At 39.9% G+C, this 25,238-nt stretch overlaps 1 protein-coding gene across 16 annotated transcripts in view; it reads right to left on the reverse strand.

Moving 5' to 3' along the window:
- Positions 1-25,238, reverse strand: part of KIF1B (kinesin family member 1B) — a 136,075-nt gene that overhangs the window by 51,775 nt on the left and 59,062 nt on the right. For 7 of the 16 annotated variants that reach the window (XM_081054974.1, XM_081054985.1, XM_081054973.1 and 4 more), the window contains 8 exons: positions 24,903-25,036; positions 18,664-18,743; positions 16,883-16,958; positions 13,924-14,003; positions 13,344-13,450; positions 12,474-12,557; positions 12,073-12,253; positions 11,871-11,943 (listed from right to left, as the gene is read on the reverse strand). In XM_081054974.1, coding sequence (XP_080911100.1) covers positions 11,871-11,943; positions 12,073-12,253; positions 12,474-12,557; positions 13,344-13,450; positions 13,924-14,003; positions 16,883-16,958; positions 18,664-18,743; positions 24,903-25,036 — 815 coding nt within the window. Of the gene's footprint in view, positions 1-2,111; positions 6,951-11,870; positions 11,944-12,072; positions 12,254-12,473; positions 12,558-13,343; positions 13,451-13,923; positions 14,004-16,882; positions 16,959-18,663; positions 18,744-24,902; positions 25,115-25,238 lie in introns of those variants that run through there. The other 9 variants (XM_081054971.1, XM_081054980.1, XM_081054970.1 and 6 more) reach the window with 2 other exon arrangements.

Below are 25,238 nucleotides of genomic sequence, written 5' to 3' on the forward strand. Positions count from 1 at the left end.
AATGGAAAGCCTTGTAGGCTACGTAAGAAGTTCAGATTTTACACAAATACTGGTCGTTACCAGAGGGGAAGGGGGGGTGGGGGAAGATGAAGAGGGTAAAAGAGACCAAATATATGGTGACGGAAGGAGACTGGGCTTCAGGTGGTGAGCACACAGTAGAGTATACAGACATCATATTTTAAACTGTACACCTGAAATTTCTATAATATTATTAACCAATTTACCCCAATGAGTTTAATAAGAAATAAAATAAAATCAAAAGAGAAGTTGAGATTTAAAGTGCAATGAGAAGCCACTGGAGACCATTGATATCTGATTTTTGTTTTTAAAAGATGATGCTGGTTGCTATGCGGACAGTGGCTTATAGGGCTCAAGCAAAGAGACAAGTTAAGAGGCGACTACAGTATTCTAGGCGAGACGATGGTGCCACAGTTAGGGCATCTCTGAGAAGGTGCCATTTAAGGTAAACTCAATGTCACCATTCTGGGTTTGCTGGTTAGACAGTTTTGGACATTCGAGGCTTGGTTCCTTTTGCTAAATACTGCCCTCCTCGTTTAATGGCAGATTACCAAGCACTAGCTAGAAGGTAGGTATCCACGCCCCAGTTCTTACCAACACTTGGATTTGCAGACCCCCAGCAAAGCAGCACTGTGCAGACACAAGCTCAGACCTAGCCCTCCAGGGCTTCCACACCTATTCTTAGACCTGAGTGGCTTCTATTTGCTCCCAATCTCGCAGTCTTGGTCTCCTCTACTTGACTTTCTAACCAGGATCTGAGCAAGGGCCTTCATCACCTTGCGGGTTGCATGCACAGGGTTTATCCCACCCGCAAACTGATTTGTTGATTCTACCTGCAAATAATCAGTCATTCCATCTCTCCTTCCTCCCTGCCTTTTCCTGGAAAGCAGTTTCTCATTTAGTTCATACTGCGACTTGCCAATTGGAGCCCTGGGCTCTGAATTTGCCTCCTTCCAACCCAAACTGGCCATTTCTAAAACATGAATAGAATAGTGACATCTCCCTGTACAAAGTCATGTGGCAGCTTCCCATCACATTCAAGATAAAATCCCAACTCCTCAGCATGCCAGGATCTGGCCCTTGGCCACCCAGCTGCCCGCGCCTCTTACCACTCATTCCCCGACACCCAGCCAATGCTCTGACCCCTCGAGTTACTCGCAGTCCCCTGGGCCTGACATGCTTCCTCCCTCCGCCCACCATTCTTTACTTGGATACACTCCCAGTTGTACTTGGGGAGTTTGCTCTTGGCTCAGGCCTTCCTCCCTCAAAAACCTTTCCCCACACTCTCCCCATCCTCCCCCTGTGACACAACTGTCACTGCACACGTCATCCTGCACTAGAATCACCTGTGTCACCCTAGCAGTAGTTGGGTCTTGGCAACTCTTCCCCCAGTGTCTCCAACAGCACAGACATACAAAGTACCCAAAGGGAAAGAACATGAGGCAGCAGCAAATCCATCCAAGCCTAACACTTCTCTCTCTCAAGTTCCAAATTTTATATGAAAAACTCATGGCGAAAAAAATCTCAGGTAGCTTTTGTATTCTACTCCACAACGTATGATTGTGCTGTTATTCAATATAAAACATGTCATGTCCATTAAGACTGATGGTTCACTCTAGAAAAATCATCTGCTTTGTCCTGTTTCACCTCTAGCACACCACCACACTCTGGGTGGAGAAAAGCAATGTTAAAGGTAAAAAAGAAAACCTGAACAGTTACTCAAAACTTTTTAGAAATTTAGTTCCTATCCATATGAAGGGAAGTATATACCCTTTCATTTTTAAAACCTTCAAATCAAGATTACATAATTAAAAAATTGAAAACACAGTTTAAACTCAAATCAGAAAGTGATATTTGATATCTCTTCGTTCATCTTATACTAGAAAAGTTTTTAAGTAAAATGTAGCATAAAGTAGGGGTTAAAGATCCCGTTTAAGATAGAATTTTGATAAATAGAAAAGGGGAATGAAAGCAAAAGCTTAAACTAATTAGCTTGCAACCATCTTCAGATGCAAAAGCAATACATAAAAGTCAAAATCAAGTCTATTAGTATGACCTTGTACTTCCCCCTCCTCCCACATCAGAGAGAAATCACACTCTTAAAAGATGACTTCAGCTTTTATTGAATGAGGACTTTATTTTTTGAACATTACAAACTCTCCCTTTCTGATAAGGTAGATCTTACAACTCAAAGAAAGACAATCTTCAACCACTTTTTTAAGAAATTGGGGGAGAAATCCATTGTTCATCAACAAGATTTTACAGTAACAAAGGGAGGAAACCAATACATTTCACAACCTAGAGTGGTTCAAACTAAGGATCTAGAGCAGATTTTAAAATCTCAGAAAGATGACATAAACTGGACAATTATGAAACTGCTCACAATGCAGAATCTGGCTCCAACAGTACAGAACAAATGCTGGCTTTGCATGTGCCTAAGAGGGCATCTTCCTTAAGGGACACCGAACACAGCAGCTCCCTCCTCCCAGTCCTGTACAAACCATTAAGGCAAGTTTACAAAGGACCAGTAAGGCCCAGGGATACAGCCGCTGATGGGAGGAAATCGATGTAATTTCCTGGAGTCTAATAGCCTTCAACTCAGACACCAGTGTGGCAAACTGTGTTGTTTTTTTCAGCATCAGCCTGCACCTAAAGCACTAGAGGTCACTTCAAGTCACTTCACGGAATAAACAATAAACTGTGTTGTGTTTTGTTTCGATCAGCCCGCACCTAAAACACAAGTGGTCACTTCAAGTCACTTCACGGAATAAACAATACTTCATTGCATTTCCAGTGAAAGGAGAAACAATTCCAAGCGCTGAAAAGAATTAGAAGCAAAAATTAAGGAAAAGCCCTTTGGCTGAAGCTTACTAGTAATAAGCAGAATGTCTTTAACGCTCCGTGGAATACCATTTTAGTTTGTGACACTATACCAATTAATTAGCGCTCCTCTACATTTTCATTAATGGCAGATCATTACATAATTCCACAGCAAAAACACTTTTTTTTTCATTTTGCTATGATAATAGCTAGGAGTACTTCAATAATATAATTATAATGGTTTAATGATGACCATTTCTCTTTGGTCTTGTTCCACTTAAGTGTCGGGAGAGACAGCGTCAAATCAAAAAACAAACAGCAGCACGGGCTCTACCAATAGAGCACAAAAGCATGGCACTAGGTACTTACTTAGTAAAGAGTCAGTGAAGTAATTTTACCCACACAGTTATTTCCTAAGATAAGCATATGCTCTGAAATGCATGGGATGACATACGTGACAATCAATCAAACCTTGGTTCATTTCTCTCTGGTCAATTGAAAATAAGGGCTCCTGGAACAGCAAATGAAGGACGAACACACGCCTGATTCTCTGGAGTATCCGGGCATAGTGCTTATTACAACCCGCATATGTAAGTGAAAACGCCACTTTTCATTCTACAGTGCCACCTGGTCACCAGAAGACACTCACTCCCATGGTTTTGTGGGAAAGGCAGGCAGGCGCCTGCCCACATGAGATGCAAAGGTCACCGTAAAACTGAAAATACAGAGACTTATCCTACATCATCTCAAGTTAGGGAAATCAGAGCTCACTTCTACTCCAGAGTTGAAAGCTGAGTAATCATTATTATTACTAATGTTAGAAAACGAATTTTTTGCAAGAAAGAAATAGTTAACATACGTATATCTAAGCATCAAGAAGGACAACTGGGGTTTACATGAGATGCAATGAAGTGACTGATTTGAAGTAGCCTACCACGTACATCCAAAACACATGGTACAGGAGGCGGTCATCTCAATTACTAAACCCATTACAAATATCCTTCCCCATGCCTAACCTGCCATAAAGCTTCAGCTGAAGACTAGGCCTGTTCTAGCGATGAAAGCAAAAATATCCCCCAAAGTTAACTGGAAGCAATCTTCTGTGCATTGAGAAAGCACTTTCTTAGAAGCAAACAAAAAATACTACGATTAAAAATAATATGTTCTAATAAAGCATAGTGCTCACATGCGAAGAAAAAAAAAACAACTACATAATCACAATCTTTAAGGCTTCCTTGAATGCTAATTGCTATCTTGGCTGCAATTTTCCCACCATCTGGAAGACAGCGTTTGACAGATGACTTAGTGTGAGTTAGGACTCTTCAACATGAAGTCAGGCAGTCTCATCGACGTCTCTGGCTCTTCACATCGCCTCTTTAAAGTTTCTGACAAGTTCAAGAGATGAGGAAGGATGTAGAAAAACTTGTCTTCCCATTAAAATCCATCTTTAGTGGATTCTCCAGTGAGGAAAACTGAGACAACACAGTAAAATGAGGTATTGATACATTAAATGTTCATCAGGCCTTCTCTTAGCTTGCTGGAGTATCTGTGAGCATTACTACTAGTAACCAAAGAAGAGTTCATTACACATCATCTCCTTTATTCTAAACTCAACCAAAGTTAACCTATTTCATTATTTCATCATCTACTGAAAAAGAGTGGCACTCAGCCGTATGCTGTAGCCTTCTCCCCATGGCCCACCCCTTCCCTCTCTCCATCAAATAACCTCCCTATAAACATATACACTGCTCAGAGCACCATATAAGTATTTTTCTGGTACTCCTGTTGGCATAATTTTGGTGTATAATTCAGTGTGTGTGTTTGTGTGTGTGTGTGTGTGAAATGATACATTAACTTTCAAAATGCAAACCATAGACAGAAATCCAGATACGGTGCCAATTTAAATATTTCAGTATGACAAATTTCATACATATACTGATACAGTAAGAGAAAAACAAAAAACCTACTGCATCAGTTCTATGTAAATGTAGAAGAATAAGAGGGTGTGGAAGTTCCGTGGAAGATGCAAAGCTGTGTACTACAAAGTGTGTCTGAATACATTTAGTTTGGGCTTCTGAAAAGTCCAATTATATTTTTAAAAAGGACTGACACGGGTGAGAAATGCAAAGCTGTGTGCACATAGCTGCATGTAATTATTTTTAAACTAACATTTATGGGGAAATGATAGACATTTAATTCTACATGTCAAATTCCCCTTTTGAATGGCTGTATAAACCAAAAGGCAGGTCTTTCTGGATATCAGATCAAATGTATAGGCATTATAAAAACATAGCAAACTTGCACCAAAATAAGACCAGTCTGTGCAAGTAAGTATATTATCTAGGCACCAAGAAAGGAGGGAAGTCTCAGAAAAAATGGGAGGTCTCAGTGTTCTGTCCAAAATTCCAGAAACTGCCCCTTTATGGTATACAAACAAAAGGGAGGCGTTGAAACATTTACCAGTGTTTTATGTTTTGACAATAATAAAATCAGTTATTATTTGTAGGAACGCAACATTCCAATCACAATGTAAATAGTAGGAACTCAAGGCCAAGGCTAGAACCAACTCAAATCACGAGCTAACATCGCCCGTTTCCTCCACCAGGATTTCAAGTTTGTCCAGTAGTTTATACTGTGGTTTCTCGACCAGCTTTGAGATTGGGTGCTGAGAACTGTCGCCTCATCCGTGGAGGTGTCACAAACTGGCTACAATGGTTGGTTTTGTCCATCTGCCTCTGATAGGAACTGGCTGCACTGCTCTCTAGCTGACCTCCAGTGTTATAATTACAGTAAGACTGACGGTGTTGATGAATATGGCGCTTCGCCTGGAAAGTCTGCAGATCAGCGGTAGGGTGACCACTGGGGGAGTTTAAGGATTCTGACGAGGCCGACGCCTGGCAGCGCATGTTCTTCGGTTGGCCATTATTGAGAGAATTGCTTCTCCAGCGTAACTGAGGTTGCTGTTGTTGATTATTAATATGCTGCTTGCTAACTTGCATGTGGTCTTGACTTCGCGGGCCCTGAGAGCCCCATGGTAACTGGGGATCCTTAGAAACAGCTCTACCACCCTTTTCTTGGTTGTCCTCTTTATTTGCTTTCCTTCCCTCTTCATCTTTTGGAATTCTAAGCTCTATAACCTCATCTTCTGTTATGATGATATGTGTCCCAGGACTCCAAGAGTTCCTGTGTTTAGGATTGCTCTTAAAGGGGAACCGGGGCTTCCGATTCTCAGGAGGGATGAACCTATGAGGTACATTCTGCCGACGAAGCTGCTTTGTTATCTCCTGCTGCTGCAGGTTCTTAAAGCGGATTTGCTCCTGCCTCATCCAGCGCAGCCGTCCCCGTCGGAACGCGGGATCCCCGTTCATCAGCTGGGAAACACGCTCTTCCTTCCCAAGTTCTCCACTGTCTCCTTGACTGACATCATTCTCAGCCTTGCTAGTGATGCCAGCACCAACAGGTTCCTTTGCTTTGTGGCTTGCTTGGGTTTTCTGTTCCTGCGATCCAATCAGGGGCAAAACTTTCTCCATTTTGAGCATTTTATTTCTCAAGACTTTTATCTCCTCATCTTTCATGTTATTTTGCTTTTTGACTTCTTGCAAAATATCTTCCAGCTTGTCTATGTGAACCTTGAGGTCATCTACATCAGTCCCGCCTTTCCCCGTGGCCATCATGTCTTCAATCTTCTCATCCCCGACACCAACAGTGTCCCACACATCCCTGGCCACTGCCCTCCAGGAGTCCCGCTCATTGGGATCTTTCTTCCCGTACATGGCACAAAGCTCTTTCATCTTAACAATGGCCAAGGCCTCAATCTCCTGCCGACTATGCCTGAAATCGTTGAGAGCTACTTCATAGCATATCTCTTTGACAGCCTGAATCTTAAGATCTGAGATGGTGACCCACTTGGAATCTTTACTCAGGCGCCGTCTTTGGGGTATTTGATACATTTTAATTGGTTCTCGTTTCTTCCCACTGCTGGGGAGGCCACATTTTTTAACAATGGTTTGCAACTTGCTGGGAGGTAGCTTTTCTCTCAGAGAAGTAATCAGTTTCCAGCTCTCTTCACAGGACCTCTTGTCAGAATCGTCCCCGCTATCAGAATCCGCGTCCTTTGGAAAAACAAAATCAAAAAATGGCCCCAAAATAACCAAAATTAAAATGTAAAAAATGAAAACCAAATTGAAGAAAAAGCAAGCAAAAAAGCCTAAACCAAATTTAAAAACAAAAAAGTCCCTAAAAAACAAAACAAAACCCCTAAATGATGAGCAAGTCTATTAAGATATATGCATACATAGATTATTATTAATATAAAGATTTGTTTAATTACTAACACTAATCCAAATTTCTACTTTCTGGCATAAGTGATGAAATCTGCAAGCAAATTTCTTAGGAAGACTGACACAGTGAGTGAGTATCTCACTCTAAGGTCACATGAAGTTATTAACAAAATGGTGTGAAAGAACATCTCCACTAGCTTCAGAAAATGAAGTCAAACCTATACCCCACACATGCTAACACCCATGCAGCCACTTCCCCACATTTGCCTTGGTTATTGCTGTTGCTTCTTCCAGAAACTCTTTCCCCATGAGTGAGCACAGATGCCATACAAGATGTGACGAGCAGGCGGATTAACAAAGGTTAGTAAGGCTGTAGGATGCCACGTTTTGTTTAGCTTTACTAAAAAGAGCAGCCCTAGAAAAAAGTTAGAAGATGAGAAAGTAGAAAAAGGAACAAATAGGGATGATGTTAAAAATGCTAAGAATCTCTACTAGCAGACCATGTGAGGTTCTCATCAAACAAACTGTTTTCTAGAAGACAAGAAGGTTTTGAAACTAGTCTTTCTGTGAGCATACATTGGATTTGCTATTTTCTTATGTCCTGTCAAATTGATCCATTTCGTTTGTACAATTAAAATTTGTTATCCAGAGAACAAGAAAGCATAAAAAAGGATCCTTACAGTGGGTCTGCTATTTTGTTTTTCACACTTAAATCAATAAACACACCTCACCTACAAAATTTTAAGAAACAAACATCCGGAGCATAAATTAAGCGAGGCAAATACTTTTATTAAATATCATTTAAAATTCCCCAAGTAATACTTTAATAAATACAACTTAGAGATATTTTCTATCTATGAAAACCCATGGCAGTTCTAGCTATTTGAGAAATATCACTTTAAGCGACAACTCTTCCTATCAACACCCAAAACACCAAGATTATATTCTGTTCATATGAAATGGATCCACTCCAAAACGTTTTTCTCTAAATCTCGCTTTCTACCTATCTTTGCACCATTACTTCTTTTTCAAAAAAATTTTTACTTAGGCCTAAAAACACAGCCTGACTTTGGATAATAACCAAGTATGCTTAACACAAACAAATCTTGATAACACGGATCTAAATAAAAGAAATACTAGATTTAAATCCCCTAAAATGAATAGGATTAAGAAAGAATTTCTATTCAGGAAATAAAAGTTCCTGGGAAACGACTCTACTCATTAGAATAGTTTGAGATAGTGTAGTAAATGAAAATATTCTTACTTAATTGTCTCTTTTACTTGGCTGTGATTACCAAAATTATCTCTAGTCAAGTTTTTTTTGTTAATCAAAACTGATAACTGATAAATCTTGCTTTCTATACCAAAGATTTTCATGTACAGTTACTTTCTGGGGAACAAAAAAATAACCTTTAACAATGACAATAAACTTGGTCCCTGAATTTGGAGATGACACTACTGATTTGTATTATTTCTGTTGGTCTATAATGGGTACTAAACCAATTTACAACCCCTACCTACTTGAAAATTTAGCAACAAAAAGCAGATAAAGCTAAATTTACAGACTCTACACTATTTTTTTCTTTTCATTTTTAGTTTAAAAAATGGTTACTCTTAAGTGACAAAAGATGACATTAATTACATGAAAGTACAAAGTATGTCTGACTCCTACAAAAGGTTTCCTTGTAAATATATATAAACTGAGTTTATACACAATCTCTGATTCTTCCCACATAACTGACAACTATTATTTTCCCCCCCTGGCTCTTTCTTTTAAATTGCTTAAGGATAAGGTGAATATTACCTAATTTAGGAAATAACGAACAAATGTTCTAATCATTGTCAAGATTGAAAGATAACAGTTATATCTTTAAACTCCAAAATAAAACATAAATTAGTCTACATAAATTCAAAAGAACTCAAATTAAATCAAGTGGCCATAATTTTCTTTCTTTTTTAAATACTGTCATATCGACTCGGTTCTCCATGTCACTCAAACATATCCCCGTCACATACTGACTGTGATACTAAAAAGTCTATATGCAAAGTCTATGTGCCAAGATGTAAATCCTATTTCATGTCCAAAAAAAGGAAAAGATTTTAAGATATTTAGATTCATTTATTATGGGGGTGAAAAAACTGCTCAGGTCTGTCCAATTCACACGTCACTCAAAGATACTTCTGTTTTCATTAAATACCAAATGTAAAGTGGGTCTCCTGCAGAGACTGCAAGAAGCTTATACAAATAGAAGAGAGAAGCTACCCAAAACACAGGTGTAAAAAAGCAAGCACAGAAAGGACCAGGCATATAACAGAGCACTAACTAGAAGAGAATGTAACAGTGTGACGCATACGGGGAATTATCATGATATAAAACTCATGACCCTGAATTCGTTTCTTAATGCTGTCATTATGCAAAAGTGATCACATATAATAAATGTGAAAAAATATTTACTGAATAATAATGCCTTTGTATCCGCTCAATGTTTATTCATAGGGTGCATGTGAAATATTTCTGTTGGTTGACTAATACGGGATCATAAAAATACATTTTCCATTCACTGCTATTACTGCCAGGTACTCTCCAGGCAAAAGCATTATAAGTCAACTCCTCTTGAGGACGAGAAATTTAAATGGAATAGACAGCTGGACTTGTGGGGGAAAGTCACCTCCTTGCTTTAAGGGTCTACTCGTGAAATTCTAGCTTGCTTTGAGATACGTAGAGCAAGTAACAATCAGAAGCTGAATCCCTGCAGACTAAGTATCTCCCCTGGAACTATGTGTCTTAGAGACCTTTCCTTTCCCTTTTCTGAACGGTCATCCTCTTATTTCAGAGCAGAGGATGATCACCAGCTCTGCTTATGGAGGGTAGCAGCCACCAGGAGTCTTTCCTACCTAGTTACTCACAGGTTGGTCTCTGGACCAGCAGCTTGGGCACCACCTGAAGGCTGGTTACAAGTGCAGAACCTCAGGGCCCACCCCAGACCTACTCAATCAGCACCTGCCTTTTAGCACCTGGTTGAGAAGCACTGCTCTACTGAACAGAACAGTGGAGTAAGTCAGAAGACCCAAGTTTAAGTTTAAGCCTCAGACCCATGACTTCATGGTATTTAAGAGTGGGCAAGACAGAATTTTTTTAGGCTTTGTCTCCTCAGTTTGGAGAAAATATAAACCGGAGGAAATATTACTCATTTATTTACATACACAGTTACCAAAGAAGGTTGTTTCAGGAATTTAAAAAAAAAGATGTTAAAACTCTCTAAATTATAAAGCACTACTATACAATTACAAGGCACTACTGTTAATAAATACAGCTTAATTATACCTGTCCTTGTTTGATCTCTCACAGACCATGTTATTAGATTATGCTATATTATTAAGATAAAAGGCTCCTTCATGTGTCATAAACCTTTGAAGTCCCTAATCACATTGTAGCTACATCTTTCCATTTTTATTAAAAACTGTATGCCAATTAGGCCTCCTAAACAGATTCTATATATAACTGCTATCTTCTTGTCCCAAACACTTGATTCATTCTTACAATCCATCCTTTTTGGGCTTTATTATAATTTCCAAGATAATAAACTAACTAGCTAACCCACTGCCCACCTGAGAACTGAGCTGCCCAGCAAAGGCTGCCTGTGCTCAAGGCGTGGCATTTCATCTCGCCATAGCTTCTCTTCCCGGAAGTACAGCATGGCGATAAGGCTGTAGTTTACCTGCAGTATCTTACGCTAAGGGAAGAAACAAGTATTCCAGCTTTCTCCCTAATATCCCCTTATCTTAAAAGACTTCATGAATTTTTAACAATTGGGAAATTCCTAAACTGCACCCACAGTATCCAAAGGTCTGTTACACCTTTTACGCATCAAATAAATGCCAAGAAGCTTCTTATAACCAGGGCTTTGTTAACCAAAACTGGATGGCTTTACAAATGAAAATCTAACTCATGGATCAATTTATTCATGAGATTCCGTTTCTATCAAACTTGGAAAATCAATTAAATCCTAAAATGCTAACCATTAGCATTATAAGCTGCGACCTTAAACCAACTTTTCCAACTTTTCCGCTGCTCACCCAAACCCTTTCTCGACTCAGAGGAAGCAGGCTTCCCTCTCCTACCTGCGTTAGCTGTATAGCCCCTGCTTCCACTGTCACCCATATGCCACACAGGCCCTTACTGAAGAATTCAGACTCCATGCAGGGGAACAGAAAAGGATTAACACATGCAACTGTGCAGCAACACTTTTAGACACAGTTTAACTAAAAAAAAAACAACAACAAAAAAAGAGAAAGTCCACCCAGCACAAGAACAACCCCCAGGTCAGGCACAAGAGCAGAGAATTAGTACTATCAGGTGATCAGAAACAAAACCAAGGCAAACACCCACCAGATTCAATATGCAGAGGGACTATTAATAAAAGAACCACACTGACGCATACTCAAAAACCACTATCAAGAGGCAAAGTCTACCAGAAAAGCTCCCACTGTTTCCTCAAAAAGCACTTGGTTTTGACAGAAGTAAAGGTTTGACTTTAGGACATAAAAAGCACAAAACAGGACCTTGTGGACAGGTTTTCAGGCGAAGGCTATGAGGAGGTGGAAGTTCATTCTCCATTAAGGAATTGAGAGAATAGAGTGTGCTTTCAAGGATAGTAGAGGAAGCCAGGTGGCGCGTGCTCATTGGTGGGACAGGGAAGGTATGAGAGCAAGCCGCCCTTTTCTAATGGAGGGTTCAGGATGGACTCCTACCAGTCTCTGCTGCTCCAAGAGAAGATCTGCTTCCTCCTTCTCCTTTTTGTATAGGATCTCCATTTCCTGCAGCCTAGAAGGAAAAGAAAAACAAGAGAGGAAAAGAATCCATGAGGAAATCACTCAGCTGTTTCATAAATGCTACTTACTCTATGTTTAAAGAGGTGACAGTCACGTGGGCCACATCGCATTTAGACATTACCTTTTCTCCATCTCCTGTTTCATATCGATTCCTTGTTTTTCCAGAAGCTCTCTTTGGGCAAACGTCCAGTCCACAGGCTCAGAGGGGGTCTCAGCAGAAGGGGTCTTCTCCCGCTCAGCCCGTGCTTGCTCCGGGTGGTTAAAACGAAACACGTGGTTTTTACCCATGATGATACGGTTTCCTGGCACAAAACAGAAACAGGGTTAAGAAACCATTTCTGGAATGTATAGTACCTATGTTAATGATCTCCCTAATGCAAAAAGACAGCTTTAGGAGTTTTACAGAAATCCTAATGCTGACTATCATTTCAGCCTTTAAACAAAGAGTCAGATATTAGAGTTGCTCACAAAAGCTATGTGATCTTTGCCAAAGATGTCAAACCTCTCTCAGGTGAGTCTCACCTGAGCGCAGCTGAACAGGCTGGGCCACCCTCTTGCCATTTACGTAGGTTTCTGAACGTTCACAGGGCTCCAGCATCACGATAACTAAGAGGAATGCAAACTAATGTTAGCATCACAAACCGCTGGAATAAAATAATGGAAAGCAGGTGGCTATGAGGATTCAGGGTAATTAGAATAGATTCCTGTAATCAAGTGGCTTAGCAGCTATATAATAGTTTTCGGGTACCACAACCAGGGCTGTGGCTAAGACAGAAACATTTACATAAATTTGATAAACCTCAGAAGAAGATATGAAATATCAATTTTGGTGATATCTGACAGTTCAGTCTATACACCCGAAACCATCAGAAATCTTAAGCATGAAACAGAGGTCATAACCAGAAACTTAATATCAAAAGCTAATATTTTGAGGAAGGAATTGTATAGCACAAAAATACTATTAAATTGTTGTTGTTTTGTTAATAACCTGGACAAAAAAAAAATCAAGATTGACTAAGATTGACTTTTTCTTCCCTTTTCAATAAAAAGAAATTCTACTGGGTTAAGGCTAGAGGTCCTTCAAACCTCTCACTATCCAGGGTATTTGCTCCCTCTTTCTTGCCTATCAAATAATTAACATTCAGGACCAAGCCTAATTGCCTATGTCCGTCTCAGTTCTTGGCAGTAACAGAAGGGCTCCTTTTGTCCGGGCTATTTTCATGTAAAGTAGCTGTGTGTCCCCCTACATCCATAAGCAGCCCAGGTTTCTCCGTTTGCAAATGTTAGACTGTATGAGAAAGTATCACTGAGAGAGGCAGGACTCCCGAGTCTTGCGGATGTCTCAGTAGGGAATGAAAAGGCTGTTGGATAAGCTAAGCCAGGCGCTCTCACCGTCCCCACTGTTGTTCCTCTCACTCCGGAATACACAATGCTCTTCTTTAATGTGCGCCCCGCTCAGCACGATGTCCTGGCGCCGCTCGGCATCTGCCTGGCCAACCCTGAGCACAAGTGACAGTGTTTCCCAAGGCAATTCAAACACAAAAAACTCTACAAACAATGAACCTCTTTCTCCCAAAGAATATTCTTTGGTACCTACAAAAAAGGTACCACTTTTTTTTAAATCAGAGGCTTTCAACTGCAAATTTTATTTTCATAGATGGTCAACATCAGAATCAGAAACCAAGGAACAATGATATACCAATGAAACGCACAGCATTATAAAAAAATACGCGTGAACAAATCTCCCTAATGAATTCATGTAAGGTGTTAAAAGAAAACAAATTTACTTAGGGTCTTTTAGGGAAAAACTACATGTTAACTGGTTCAGCTAGCTAAAACACATAATTTGGGAAGAGTAGAAAAGATATTAATAGTTGGTAATTATTTCAGATGAGAAAAACAGGAAATCACTACCACAAATTTTTCAACAAACAAGTTATTCAATCAACTAAGAGAAAAGAAACAAATGTACCTTGTAATTCCATCTTTGATGTAATAAAGCAGGCATTCGGACATCAGTGGGTCCTCATTGAGGTTAACAAGATGTGGGGTCTGAAATAGGTTATAGATTATCAATTCGGAGCAAGCACCACTGAGAAGGCTGTGACATCAGAGACCTACAGGAGGCTGATGGCTTCTTGGATTACCCATCGTGGCTAGAAAAGCGACTTTTTTTATTCTTACTTGTGATTCCATAATGAACAGAAAACACTCTTCAGGCCTTCCCAAACTGCACTAATGCATTCGATTTAAGAACATGAGTTCTAATTCTTGATAAGGTCAAAGCATCCAGAACACAAAAGAAAAATTAGGACAGGCTGAGTCTCTGGATACGTTAATCCTAATTTTTGTAAACACTTGGACAAAAATCTTGAAGGGTAGCAGAATATGCTACTCCAAAATATGATACTTTGACATATTATTTTGAGCTGTAGACACTTGAAAAGCAGATAATGCAGGGAGAGGCCTTCTCCGAACTCCCTTTACCTGCCTAAATAAACACAGACATCTCAAAAAGCATTCAGTGGTCATAAATCCCTTCCAGGAGTTTCCCAACGAGGGAAGACTGACTCTTATCACAGGAGAGGAGCCCAGAAATGGACACCACAGCCACTCTTTGTCACAATCAATCCTACCTCCCATCTGCTCTTCTAAGGGCTCAGTCATCTTCCTGAAAAACCGTGTCCTCGCCCCTGAGACGTCTCCTTCCCCCACCTCTTTCCCTATTAAGATAATATCTAAGCCTGAATTCGAAGTCACCTCAGGAGTTCCTCATTTTCCCTGGGTATCTCTCACGTATACATGAGGTAGTCATGTTAATAAACTTGTCTGCATTTTCTCTTGTTAACCTGTCTTTTATTACAGGGCTCCCAGCCAAGAACTCAGAAGGGTAGAGGGAATTGTTTTTCCTCCACTACAATCCCAATAAATACTTAATTTTTCATTTACTTTATAAAAATGTCACCACATCCCCCCATGATCTCCCTCTGTAATTTTTATCAGTTTTTCCATGGTCCCAGTTATTGCCTTTAGTTTATTAGTCTTTACCTTAAAGAAGAAATTAAAATTACTGATATTCAATAATACACACCATCTTTAAAAAATCCTCTTCATCTAACTCTAATAATTCTAAAATCTTTTAAAAACTAACCTTCTTTGGTGAAAATACCCCATTGGAATCTAAAAATAAGTTACATGGTCTAGGGGTCAAAATCTACTCAAGACAGCGTCAGTGAATACAGAAAAATGAAAGAAGAGTCAGATGAGGGGGGTTAAGGAAAAAGATTGCAAAAGATGATTAAAAATCAATCAGGAAAACCTCTATGTCTTCTCAGCTAGCATGTGCCTCTGCGGTCTGAGAGCTCTGCTGGTTTCAGACAGTCATAGCCCTCTCGGGGCAGCATTCTTTAGAGCCCATCATGACATTGGCCTAAGGAAAAAGGTCCTTTTTTGCTTTTCTTTTCTAAAAGTATTTTCCCCTCAATTTTATTAAGGTATGATTGGCAAAAACTGTATCTATTTAGATTGAAGAACGTGATTTTTTAAAGGTGTGCAGTGCGTCAACTTAATATGTACTCTATGTGGTAATATGATTACTACAATCAAGTTAATACATCAGAAACAGGTGCTAAAACTGACTTTGCATGTGGTCAGTGGTGGGTATCTCTTTCCTGAGGAAGTCTAGAAAGTTAAAGCAAGATGAGTAAAAGTAAAGTAAGAAAAAGCTTTGGAAATAGAGATGTCAGTTTAGAATTCTGTGCTATTTATATCATAAAATTTATTCAAGTTAGTTTTGATTTGTTAAACGTCGTATTTTTACAGGCTGTTACAAAAATTTCCCCAATTTTTAACACTTGAAGACATTATAAAATACCTTTAGATATAAATTTAGATATATGTAGAGCACAATCTAAATTCTAACAAGACTATAAATGCTAAAATCTCTATAATCGTAAGTAATGTATCTGAATAAATAATATCTTACTGAAGAAAAAACTATTACACTGTGAAAGTCACTGACCTTTGACAACATAAATGTATAAAATACTTTTATTATTGTTCCAGTCCTACAATATGTATCTAAACTTTCTTTAAACCAATCTTCTTTGTTGAAAATAACATATTGGAATTTATTTATGTAGCCTTGATAGAAAAACCTAACCAAAAGAATCCTAGCAAAAACCACAGGAATATTTCATATCACATAAAATAAAAGTACCAAGGGAAAACTCCCCACCCATTCTATGCTAACCTACAGAAATCATCATTAGAGCCTCACATGAAGGTGTTTATTTAAGTCTCCAATAGCCAACTCGAAGTCATCTGAAATGAAGGACCAGCTATTACTGGTATGAAATATATGCTTTGTACATCAATATATGTCCTGTCATTATCATATAAATAAGCACACAAAATAATCACTTGATAATAATTTTCCAGTATCTAAGTAAGAAGTAACTTAGTAAAAAAAAAAGAACTTGACTATTGTAATTAGCTAAAAGGCATTCTACCACTTCACAAACTGCAGAAGCAAACTGAAGCAGTCATTTTCTACACAAACCTGAACAGCTGAAATTGCTTCCAAAGAGTTATAAATCAGGGTTGCTGGCATCTGTGGGAAAATCTACACAGAAAGAGTAGCCAAACTGAAGCAAGGTATGCTAGGTTAGGCTGGGAACTTCAGAGAAAGCAACAATGAAGATGATTAGAGGTATACTGCCTTAGGTCTTCCTTTGTAAACAGGCCTTTTAGAAGTAGGCTGCCCTTGTACCGTATGATGAAATCAGAAATATCTGAAATTAATCCAAACCTCAAGATAAAAAAAGGGGGCAGGTTAGGAGGGGCAAACCCAGAAAGACATGAAGCACATCAGTGACTATCCAAGCAAAAAGTGTTTCTGTTTGGTTGAGTTTCAAAACACTGTTTCCTACCTTTTTAGGTGAGAAAACCCCCAGGGTTCCTCCATCTTCCCGAATGGCTACTCCCATCTCAGCCAACAAGGCCTCTCTAGAAAAAACAATCCCATCAGAATACCAAGATGTCAATAAAATGAGAATAATACTAACTAAAAAATAAAGCATGCAAAGCAAAAACAATTGTTCCTGTTTAAAGTTAGTAATATATATGTGAAAGAATCCGTTTCATTAAGAGAAATTATTTTTAAGACAAATAGCACATTCAAAATAAATTATGTTCCTATGTTACGTAAAGATATATTCACCCAAATAAGAACTGTCTTGTCTGACTTTGGAGGCAGATAATAAATGTCTATTAATATAAAAACAAAAGGAAGAAAGGGATATTCCTTAAGGCTATACATACAACTCAAAGAACCATTTCTTCAAAATCTAAGAAAGCAATCAGAAAGTAACTTAGATATATGGAGTACTGTCTAGAAATGTGATTTTTCTCAAATATGTTCCCACGCCCAGCATATTGGTTCAACAATTCTAGCTTAAAATCGCTATAATAAGGAAATTCTCAAATGCATTTTAGGAACTACTAAGGCTCCTATCTTCTCAGTTGGCACCCTCTCAATCAATAAACCTTTCCTTATTCCAAAAACTAAAGGAAAAAAATTCTAATTGTTTGATACATTTACTGTATCATTAGAATTCATTTCTGCCTTTTCTATGAAGAGAAAAAACAGAAACTGACATTTTTAAAAATGTATATTTATTCCAATAGCAAAGTATTATTTTGGGTTATATTCACATTGGGTAGAGAACTGAGAGGTTGAGTCAGAATAGGGATTTTAAAAGCTTGCAACCCGTGGCTGGCCTGGTGGCTCAGGCAGTTGGAGCTCCATGCTCCTTATGCCAAAGGCTGCCGGTTTGATTCCCACACGGGCCAGTGGGCTCTCAACCGCAAGGTTGCCGGTTCAACTCCTAGAGTCCTGCAAGGGATGGTGGGCTCCGCCCCCATCTGCAACTAAGATTGAACAGGGCACCTTGAGCTGAGCTGCCGATGAGCTCCCGGATGGCTCAGTTGGTTGGAGCGCATCCTCTCAACCACAAGGTTGCCAGTTTGACTCCCTCCAAGGGATGGTGGGCAGCACCCCCTGCAACTAACGGCAATTGGACCTGGAGCTGAGCTGCGCCCTCCACAACTAAGACTAAAAGGACAACGACTTGACTTGGAAGAAAATCCTAGAAGTACACACTGTTCCTCAATAAAGTCCTGTTCCCCTTCCCCAATAAAATCTTTTAAAAAAAAAAGAAAAAAAGATCTGTTTCAACATGTCCTAATGTGATCTACTGAGTAGCTACTGTATGTATGGCATTAAAATCTACTTTCTGAAAAAAAAACGTTTGCATCCCAAACTACTTCATTCCTTACCAAAGAGGTTCTAGAGAACTGAAAGGTAATAATCAGAACAGCTTTTTTTATTTGGGCCATTATCAAAGGCAGTCTTTTTGCAAATTAAAAACTCTATCCTTCAGTATCCTCCATTTTTACATGGATCCCACGCAACATGCAGTATGATAACTATGGAAGCACCACGACTCCTTAGAGAACATTTCAAATATGCGAATTTCACTTCGAAGTGTTAATCCGACTTGGCCCCATGTCCCCAGCCAAGTTTATTTTTTGTTTTGTTTTGTGAGGGAAGGTTCTTTGTTTTTAACTTCTATTTTATCCTTTCTTACTATAAAAGTAATACAAATGTCCTAGAAAATTTAGAAGCGTTCCCAGAGTTTAACCTCCTCACCTCTCCATTCTGATAGCCTCTGTTTTACGCAGCTTCTCTTCCCAGGTTTCATTCAGCTCAGCAATGATCTTCTCTGATTCCTAAGGGAGCAAGTCCACAGTTAAAGCGGCGAACAGTCTTACAATGTAACGTACCAAGTCTAGGAAGGACAGCAAGAAGCAGATGATCCCCTTTGAGGGTATGAGATGGAATCTAGTATGATGAGATTTTTTTTCTTTTCATACTATGTAAAGAATCATAAAGACTAGGCCTAACACTAAATCAATCCTAGATATATTAATTTTCCTAAGTCTTAATAAAATACAGTGTGTGTGTGTGTGTGTGTGTGTGTGTGTGTGTATGTGTAAGGACGGGTAATGTTAATACCCCAAAATGCAAGGTACTATTTCTGACATTCACTTCTACACTAAATAAAGCCCCCAAAGGTACTCATTGCTTTGTTTCCCTATAACTTCATCCTAACACTGATGGGGTTTGGAACATGCTCCTCCAAAACATGGCACCTTGGCATAGTCAGTATTTTAAGCGGAGGAATTTGAGAAACGGTATGTGCAGGAAGGACTCTGATCCCCTTCTGAAGCAGGTCATTAGAGCTTCATGAGAGGTGCCTTCCCTGTATGTACCCGGAGGGAAGAAGCATCTGTATGTCTGGAGACGAGGTGGAGGAGTGCCAAGAGGAACGTGAACAAACAGGCGGTGGGAAGTTCCCCCAGTTTACTGCTCTTAGCTCACACCCTTTGTCCTATCACATTTTCCCATAATGTTTCACTCTTCATCAAACCCGGCATAAACATGCTCAGGTTTAACACTTCTTTGGGTCTTCATTTCCTTAGGAAAACTCCTGTCTCACATAAAACTTTTATTAAATAAATGTGTAGCTTTTCTCTTATTAATCCACCTTTGTTACAGGGGCCACAGCCAGGAACGTAGAAGGGTAGAAGGAAAGATATTTTTCCTCCCCTACAACACAATACCTCCAAACCCAATCTAATGCCTAATATATAAAGGGTTAGTATTAATCTCATCTGAAAACATGTAGCCACTTAATTGAATTTCCCAATCTCTTGCTGAGTGTTTATTATGTGTTTAAAAATATAAGAACAAAACGTGTTTCCTGCTCTCAAGGAGCTTACTGTATACTTGGGAGAGAGGAGTAACTGATGATTCATTCATTCATTCAGTAATTACATATAACCCCTTTACATGCCAAGCCCTATTCTAGGAAATATGGCGGGGAACAAAATTCCTGCCTTCATGAGACTTACATTCTAGTAGAGACTGAAATAATCAGTTATAATCAGTGAGTGAAGTATGTCAGACAGTGATAAGTGCTTTAAAGAAAAAGAATAAAGGAAAAGAATAGAGGGGGAGGGGCTTAGACCAGGACTCACTGACAAGGTTCATGCCAGCGGCTGCCACACGAGTATGTGAGGAAGTAGGTCCGAAATGCCTGGAATTTTCCAGGAACAGTGTGGCTAGAGCAGTGTGTGCGAGGATCTGCGTGGGGATGGTACGAGAAAACAACAGTCTTCTAAGGCTAAGAGAGAAGTCTTCGCAGGTTGGTGGTGGGTCAGTCAGGGCAGATGCTCACACTGAGGAAGGACAAGCAGGAACTGACCAGGCGAGAAATGGACAGAGGAGGAGTACCAGAAAGGGAGGAAAAGCTCCTCCTGGAGGCGACAGCAGGAAGTCAGATGGTGAGGAGGAGAATGACGACGAGGTGGTGACAATGACGACAGCAGTGACAGTGATTAAGGCTGCATTGTCTAGTTCACAGACTGTTTCGCTGTATGGTTCATTTAACACTATTGTACGAAGCCTCTGGGATCCACAACACAATTATGTACACCAAAGAAACTGACTACATAATACAATAAACTCAGAGGTGCCTGCCATTGGCATGGGAGCATGTAAAATGGCCAAGAGGAAGGACTCAAGGCAGCAGCCACACAAGCAAAGGAGTACAGGAGTCAGGAGAAATCAAGCGAAGAGCACAATGAGAATGATGCTGGAGGAAGAGGAGAAGAAAAAGGAGAAGAAGGAAGACGAGAAGAAAACAAGAAAGAACAACTAGCCAAGCTAGGACGTGCACCAGGTACCGAGAGGTCCATAGTGTGTCTATAAAGAACCACAAGAGTGATTCAACAACAACTCTGCCAGGACAGTGTGAAACGCTTCTGCAAACGACTATAAAAGGGCAAGTGCAGACCAGCGGGCGCCATAACCTATATGATATTAAGGCTTATTAAAGGCAGCTGGGGAGAAAGCGCTCCACAATCACAGTGAGAATTTCAAACACACAAGAACAAAACAGCATGGCCCTGACCCAACCAGAGCACTCAGACTCGTGCTTCTTAGATGCCGTGTGGCTCACAAGCCCCTGATGGTGGTTAGGGACACCTGCCTGACTCCTGCCTGAGATACTTAAAATCTATGTATTTTCCGGTTGGTTTCAGAAACAGACCATGTCAGAGCAGAGCGTATGTATCTGGCTGTGTTACAGCCATTCTATTTGGGGGCAACTGTAAACTCACCCTAAGGAAGCAACGTTACTGTCCAGGAATCCTCTCACTGTTTGCTGCCAACCCTAATGGGTCTCTAATTTTACTCACCACCTGGACGGTAAGCAGAATATGATCTCTTCTTGGGAAGAGATTTAATGAGTAAGCTGAGTATGGCACTATTTTATGTTTCATTAGAGCTTCAAGTTGCAATTTTTATATTGTCTAGAAAGCTATTTTTTTTTAATTTGAAGAAAGGTTAAGAGAAAATGCTATTGAGTGTGCTGGAAAAAGCCGGGGAAACCACTTATCCCAGAGCCATTCTAGCGATACAGAAACTGAGGACCAGAGCAACTAAGTAATTAACCTGAGGCCACACTACTTCCTGAGTCACGTCTAGAACTGGGTTTCCTAACTCGCAGTGTTTTTTCTTCAAGTAAGGCAGAATTGGTAGACTTGAAAGAAAATATTCTACAGAGAAGCTCACCATAAATTAAGAAAGAGTGAAGGGCATTCTTTCTTCAAGCCTGAATAACAAACTTAATATAAATAAAACAGAGATGCCAACAGAAAGGCAGCTCTCAGTCTCAGAGTCAACTTGTTCTGGAGGCAGGCCTGGCCTACTGGCGCCCAGTGCTGCCCATAACCCACTCTAGAAACTTAATTTAAGATGAAATTAAAATGGGGTTCACGCTTAGAAAATGAGTCATTGAAGAGAGAATCTTTAAAGGGTCCTTCCTTCTTGTAGGTACTACACATAAAAAAATTCTGAAAAGCACAGTGACATCAGGAACTTTTTTTTAAGCTACAGGGAATGCTGGGCTCAAACGTCATTCAACTTTAGTCTCACATCATATTGTCTAACTATTTGTACAGCACTAATTAATAATTATGTGTATATGGCTAAACACAATGTGATCTCTTTGTCATGATTCAGTAAATGTGGTAGAAAAATTCACAGAACAAGTCAGAAATACTTCCATGAAAAAAAATAACAGTTTAAATTGTGATATTTAAAAAGTGAAATGCTTATACGAGTATATGGAACATTCCTTGAAGCCATGAGATAGCCAGGGTTTTACTGTACCGAGCACAGCATGCTTTGTCCGTGAGTTCCAAGCGCGGGGCCCTTGTGCGCCTCTGTCATGAATCCGAATGGGTATTTATAGTCTAAGCCAAAGCAATGGCACTCACAGTACTGCCTCTGATGCCAGACTTTATAATAAACACCAGGGCCACCACACAGTAGCTACAGCTACATATTTAAAACCTTAGTGAACAGGAATCCAAGTCAAGGATACATACATTTCCACTCAGTTTGAGTTGTAACTAAAACTGAAAGCAATTATCTATCACTCTCTTTGGACAGAGAGATTTCTGGGGGGCTCAAGATATTTATGATGGGGTAACATGGATCTCTTGCATGTTAGTCTGTATGAAAATAGACTATTCAATGAACAAAGCAGTAGCAACACCCTATGTAAAAGCATTCTACCAACTGATCATTTTTTAAAAGTCAAAAGTAAAGAGAAGCAAAGAGAAATTAAATGTTAGGAAAATGAATTGACCTCCTCTATTACTTTTTCCATTACAGTATTTTCCTCCTTCAGGGTAATGTCTTAGGAATGCAGCTCCTTCACACTCAACAATGAAATAATCCAAAAATGTGAAATTCCCAAGTGCTCCTATCAGACAACCACTGCCCTGCACTGTGGAGGCAAGATGTTATTGGCTTGCAGCATTAAAATGCAGGTCTGCCAGAATGGAATTCTCACCATTCACAAAATAAGAGCGGAACTAAGGCGCTTACGCTCCAGTGAACTACCACGCCGCATTAAAAACTCAAGACCGAGAGCAAAACCATAACGAAGCTACTTCCGAAAGCTAGGGAACGGAAGGGTTCATGTATGCTGGCTTAAAGGAGAATTAGAACAGAAATTTATTCTCTCATGAAAGTAACAGTTTTGTTTGGCTTTTGGTGGGAAGCAGGGAGGCTGGGGGGAGGGTTCCCTGAATAATGGCAGTGTTATTCCCTCGAAACTATCTGGAAGACACTGGATGACCTAATTCTTACAGAGTCTGGTTAATGTCTTGACTCCCAACATTCAACATTATTTTCAGCTGGTCCCACCCACTTGGCAGTTAGGAAGAATTTTCTCTTTTACACCAAGATGTATGTTGAAGGAAAGTGTAATCACATTTGTACAGTAAGGCTTTAATAAGCAAATAGTAAGATTCAAAATCCCCAAAGAAAAAGAACACTTCACATTAAACAGTTAAGTGGGAGAGTCCCCTTTTTCTTCCCCTAGAGTCCCTGCATTTTCCACTGGCCTGAACAAAACAGCACAGCAACTTTGTCACTGATGCCTGTTGTGATAAAATACATGAATAAAGCCTCCCCGCACAGGGCTTCAGCTTCACTAATGTCTTCAGTAAAATCTCAAAGTCAATTTTACAACAGCAGAGATTAAACTTCAATTTGCAGCGTGAAAAGATTTCTCACTACTTCTCCCTTTGAAGGTATTTCAGAACTTCACCCACTTTTCACTAACATGTTCTGAAGCAAAGAACAATACCATTCCTTTTATTTCCAAAGCACTTTATTTTAAAAGTGAGTGAAATGCCGAGGGAAAAGGCAGGCTAAGAAGCAGACGCCCATTTTTCATACAAAATCTTTTTCAGCCTCACCTAAAAACCAAAATGACAGTATCTGCCATCTTCGATTATCAAACTTAATTCTCTTTTAGTGGTGAGAAGTCTCAGCAAACCCTTTCAATTGTTAATTTGCCCGAGTATCACTGTTCTCACCAGTCCCTGAATGAGGAGCTGTCACAGCATGACTGTGATGTATCAGCTTCTTTACGGTTTCCTGGCCCTCCTTGTTGTCCCTCCTTTGCACTCTTGAATACAAAAGGCAAAAGACAGGGTCAAACTACCTCCTAGAGGTGGCAAGCAGGGGAAAAAAGCATCTGTGGTGCTGTCACAGGGATATGATGGATGGCACCATAGGGGACAACAGTCTTCTCTCAGTGTAGTCACTGAGTAGAATGAAGAACTTGTGAGTCAAAAGGCTACGCTCCTGACTTTCATATTCACGGAGAAAGACCAGAAAGTACCTGACCAAGGTATTTTTCAGCAACAGGTTGGGAAAGCGAAGCTGGGAACCATGGCAGGTCTCATCCTGCAGCACTGAGGCCTGTGTCCCCAGGTGCATCAGCATAGGAGGGGGCAGACCGTCCACGGCAGTGATCAGAGGTACTCGGGCCTTTTCTGGACTCCCAGAAGATATCACTTCACGTGTATCTGAATAAGCCTGCTACGTTCCTCAAATATTCACTCTCTTTTGACTGTATATTTATTGTACTAAGGAAACGCATGGCTCTCTACAAAATTCTATCTTCCAACGAAACCAAATGTTTTCAACTAAATTACTAACTAAACAGTTTCGCGGTGACTTCAGGTCACCTCAGAATTAATGGACATACCTACTTATCAGTTACTTTGCATGATAAGTGACCTGCCAGGCATCGCTCACACTTTGCCTGGCCATGTCAAGACTCAAGCATTCTGGTGAAAAGGAATTAATTATCGCACAAAGCAGCAAATTCCATTTTTAGGATATCTCTAAAAGTTAGAAAGTTCTTCCATATGCTGAACCAAAATCTCTGATTTTCAGTCCTAATTCTGCCTTGTGGAACTACATAGAGTATCTTTCATTCCGTCTGAATTACTACTTACCTTCAGACGTTCAATGGCTTCCTCTCCTCCAGGTGTAGACATGATCCTCTCCTGAATACTGCTCACAGACGTTAAGCCCACCTGACTATTGAGTGAGCAGGAAGATGGAGATGAAGTAAGGGACCCCATGGATGCTGTGGAAAAATTGCCAGGGCGTTGATTCTCAGAGGCTAGCAAGTACCTATGCTTATTGTTCTGAAAATCTTTCAGATCTGGGAGGTAGAAAGAAGGGAAGGCAGAAAAAGTGAAAAAGAGGGAAAGGAGCAGAGGAAGAAAAAAAGACAGGAAGGAACACCAGTGTAAGAAAGGAAAGCATTAAAGCGCCAAGACAAAGAC

Source organism: Rhinolophus hipposideros (genome assembly GCF_964194185.1).
Source record: "Rhinolophus hipposideros genome assembly, chromosome: 8".
In the NCBI taxonomy this organism is placed as follows: Eukaryota; Metazoa; Chordata; class Mammalia; order Chiroptera; family Rhinolophidae; genus Rhinolophus; species Rhinolophus hipposideros.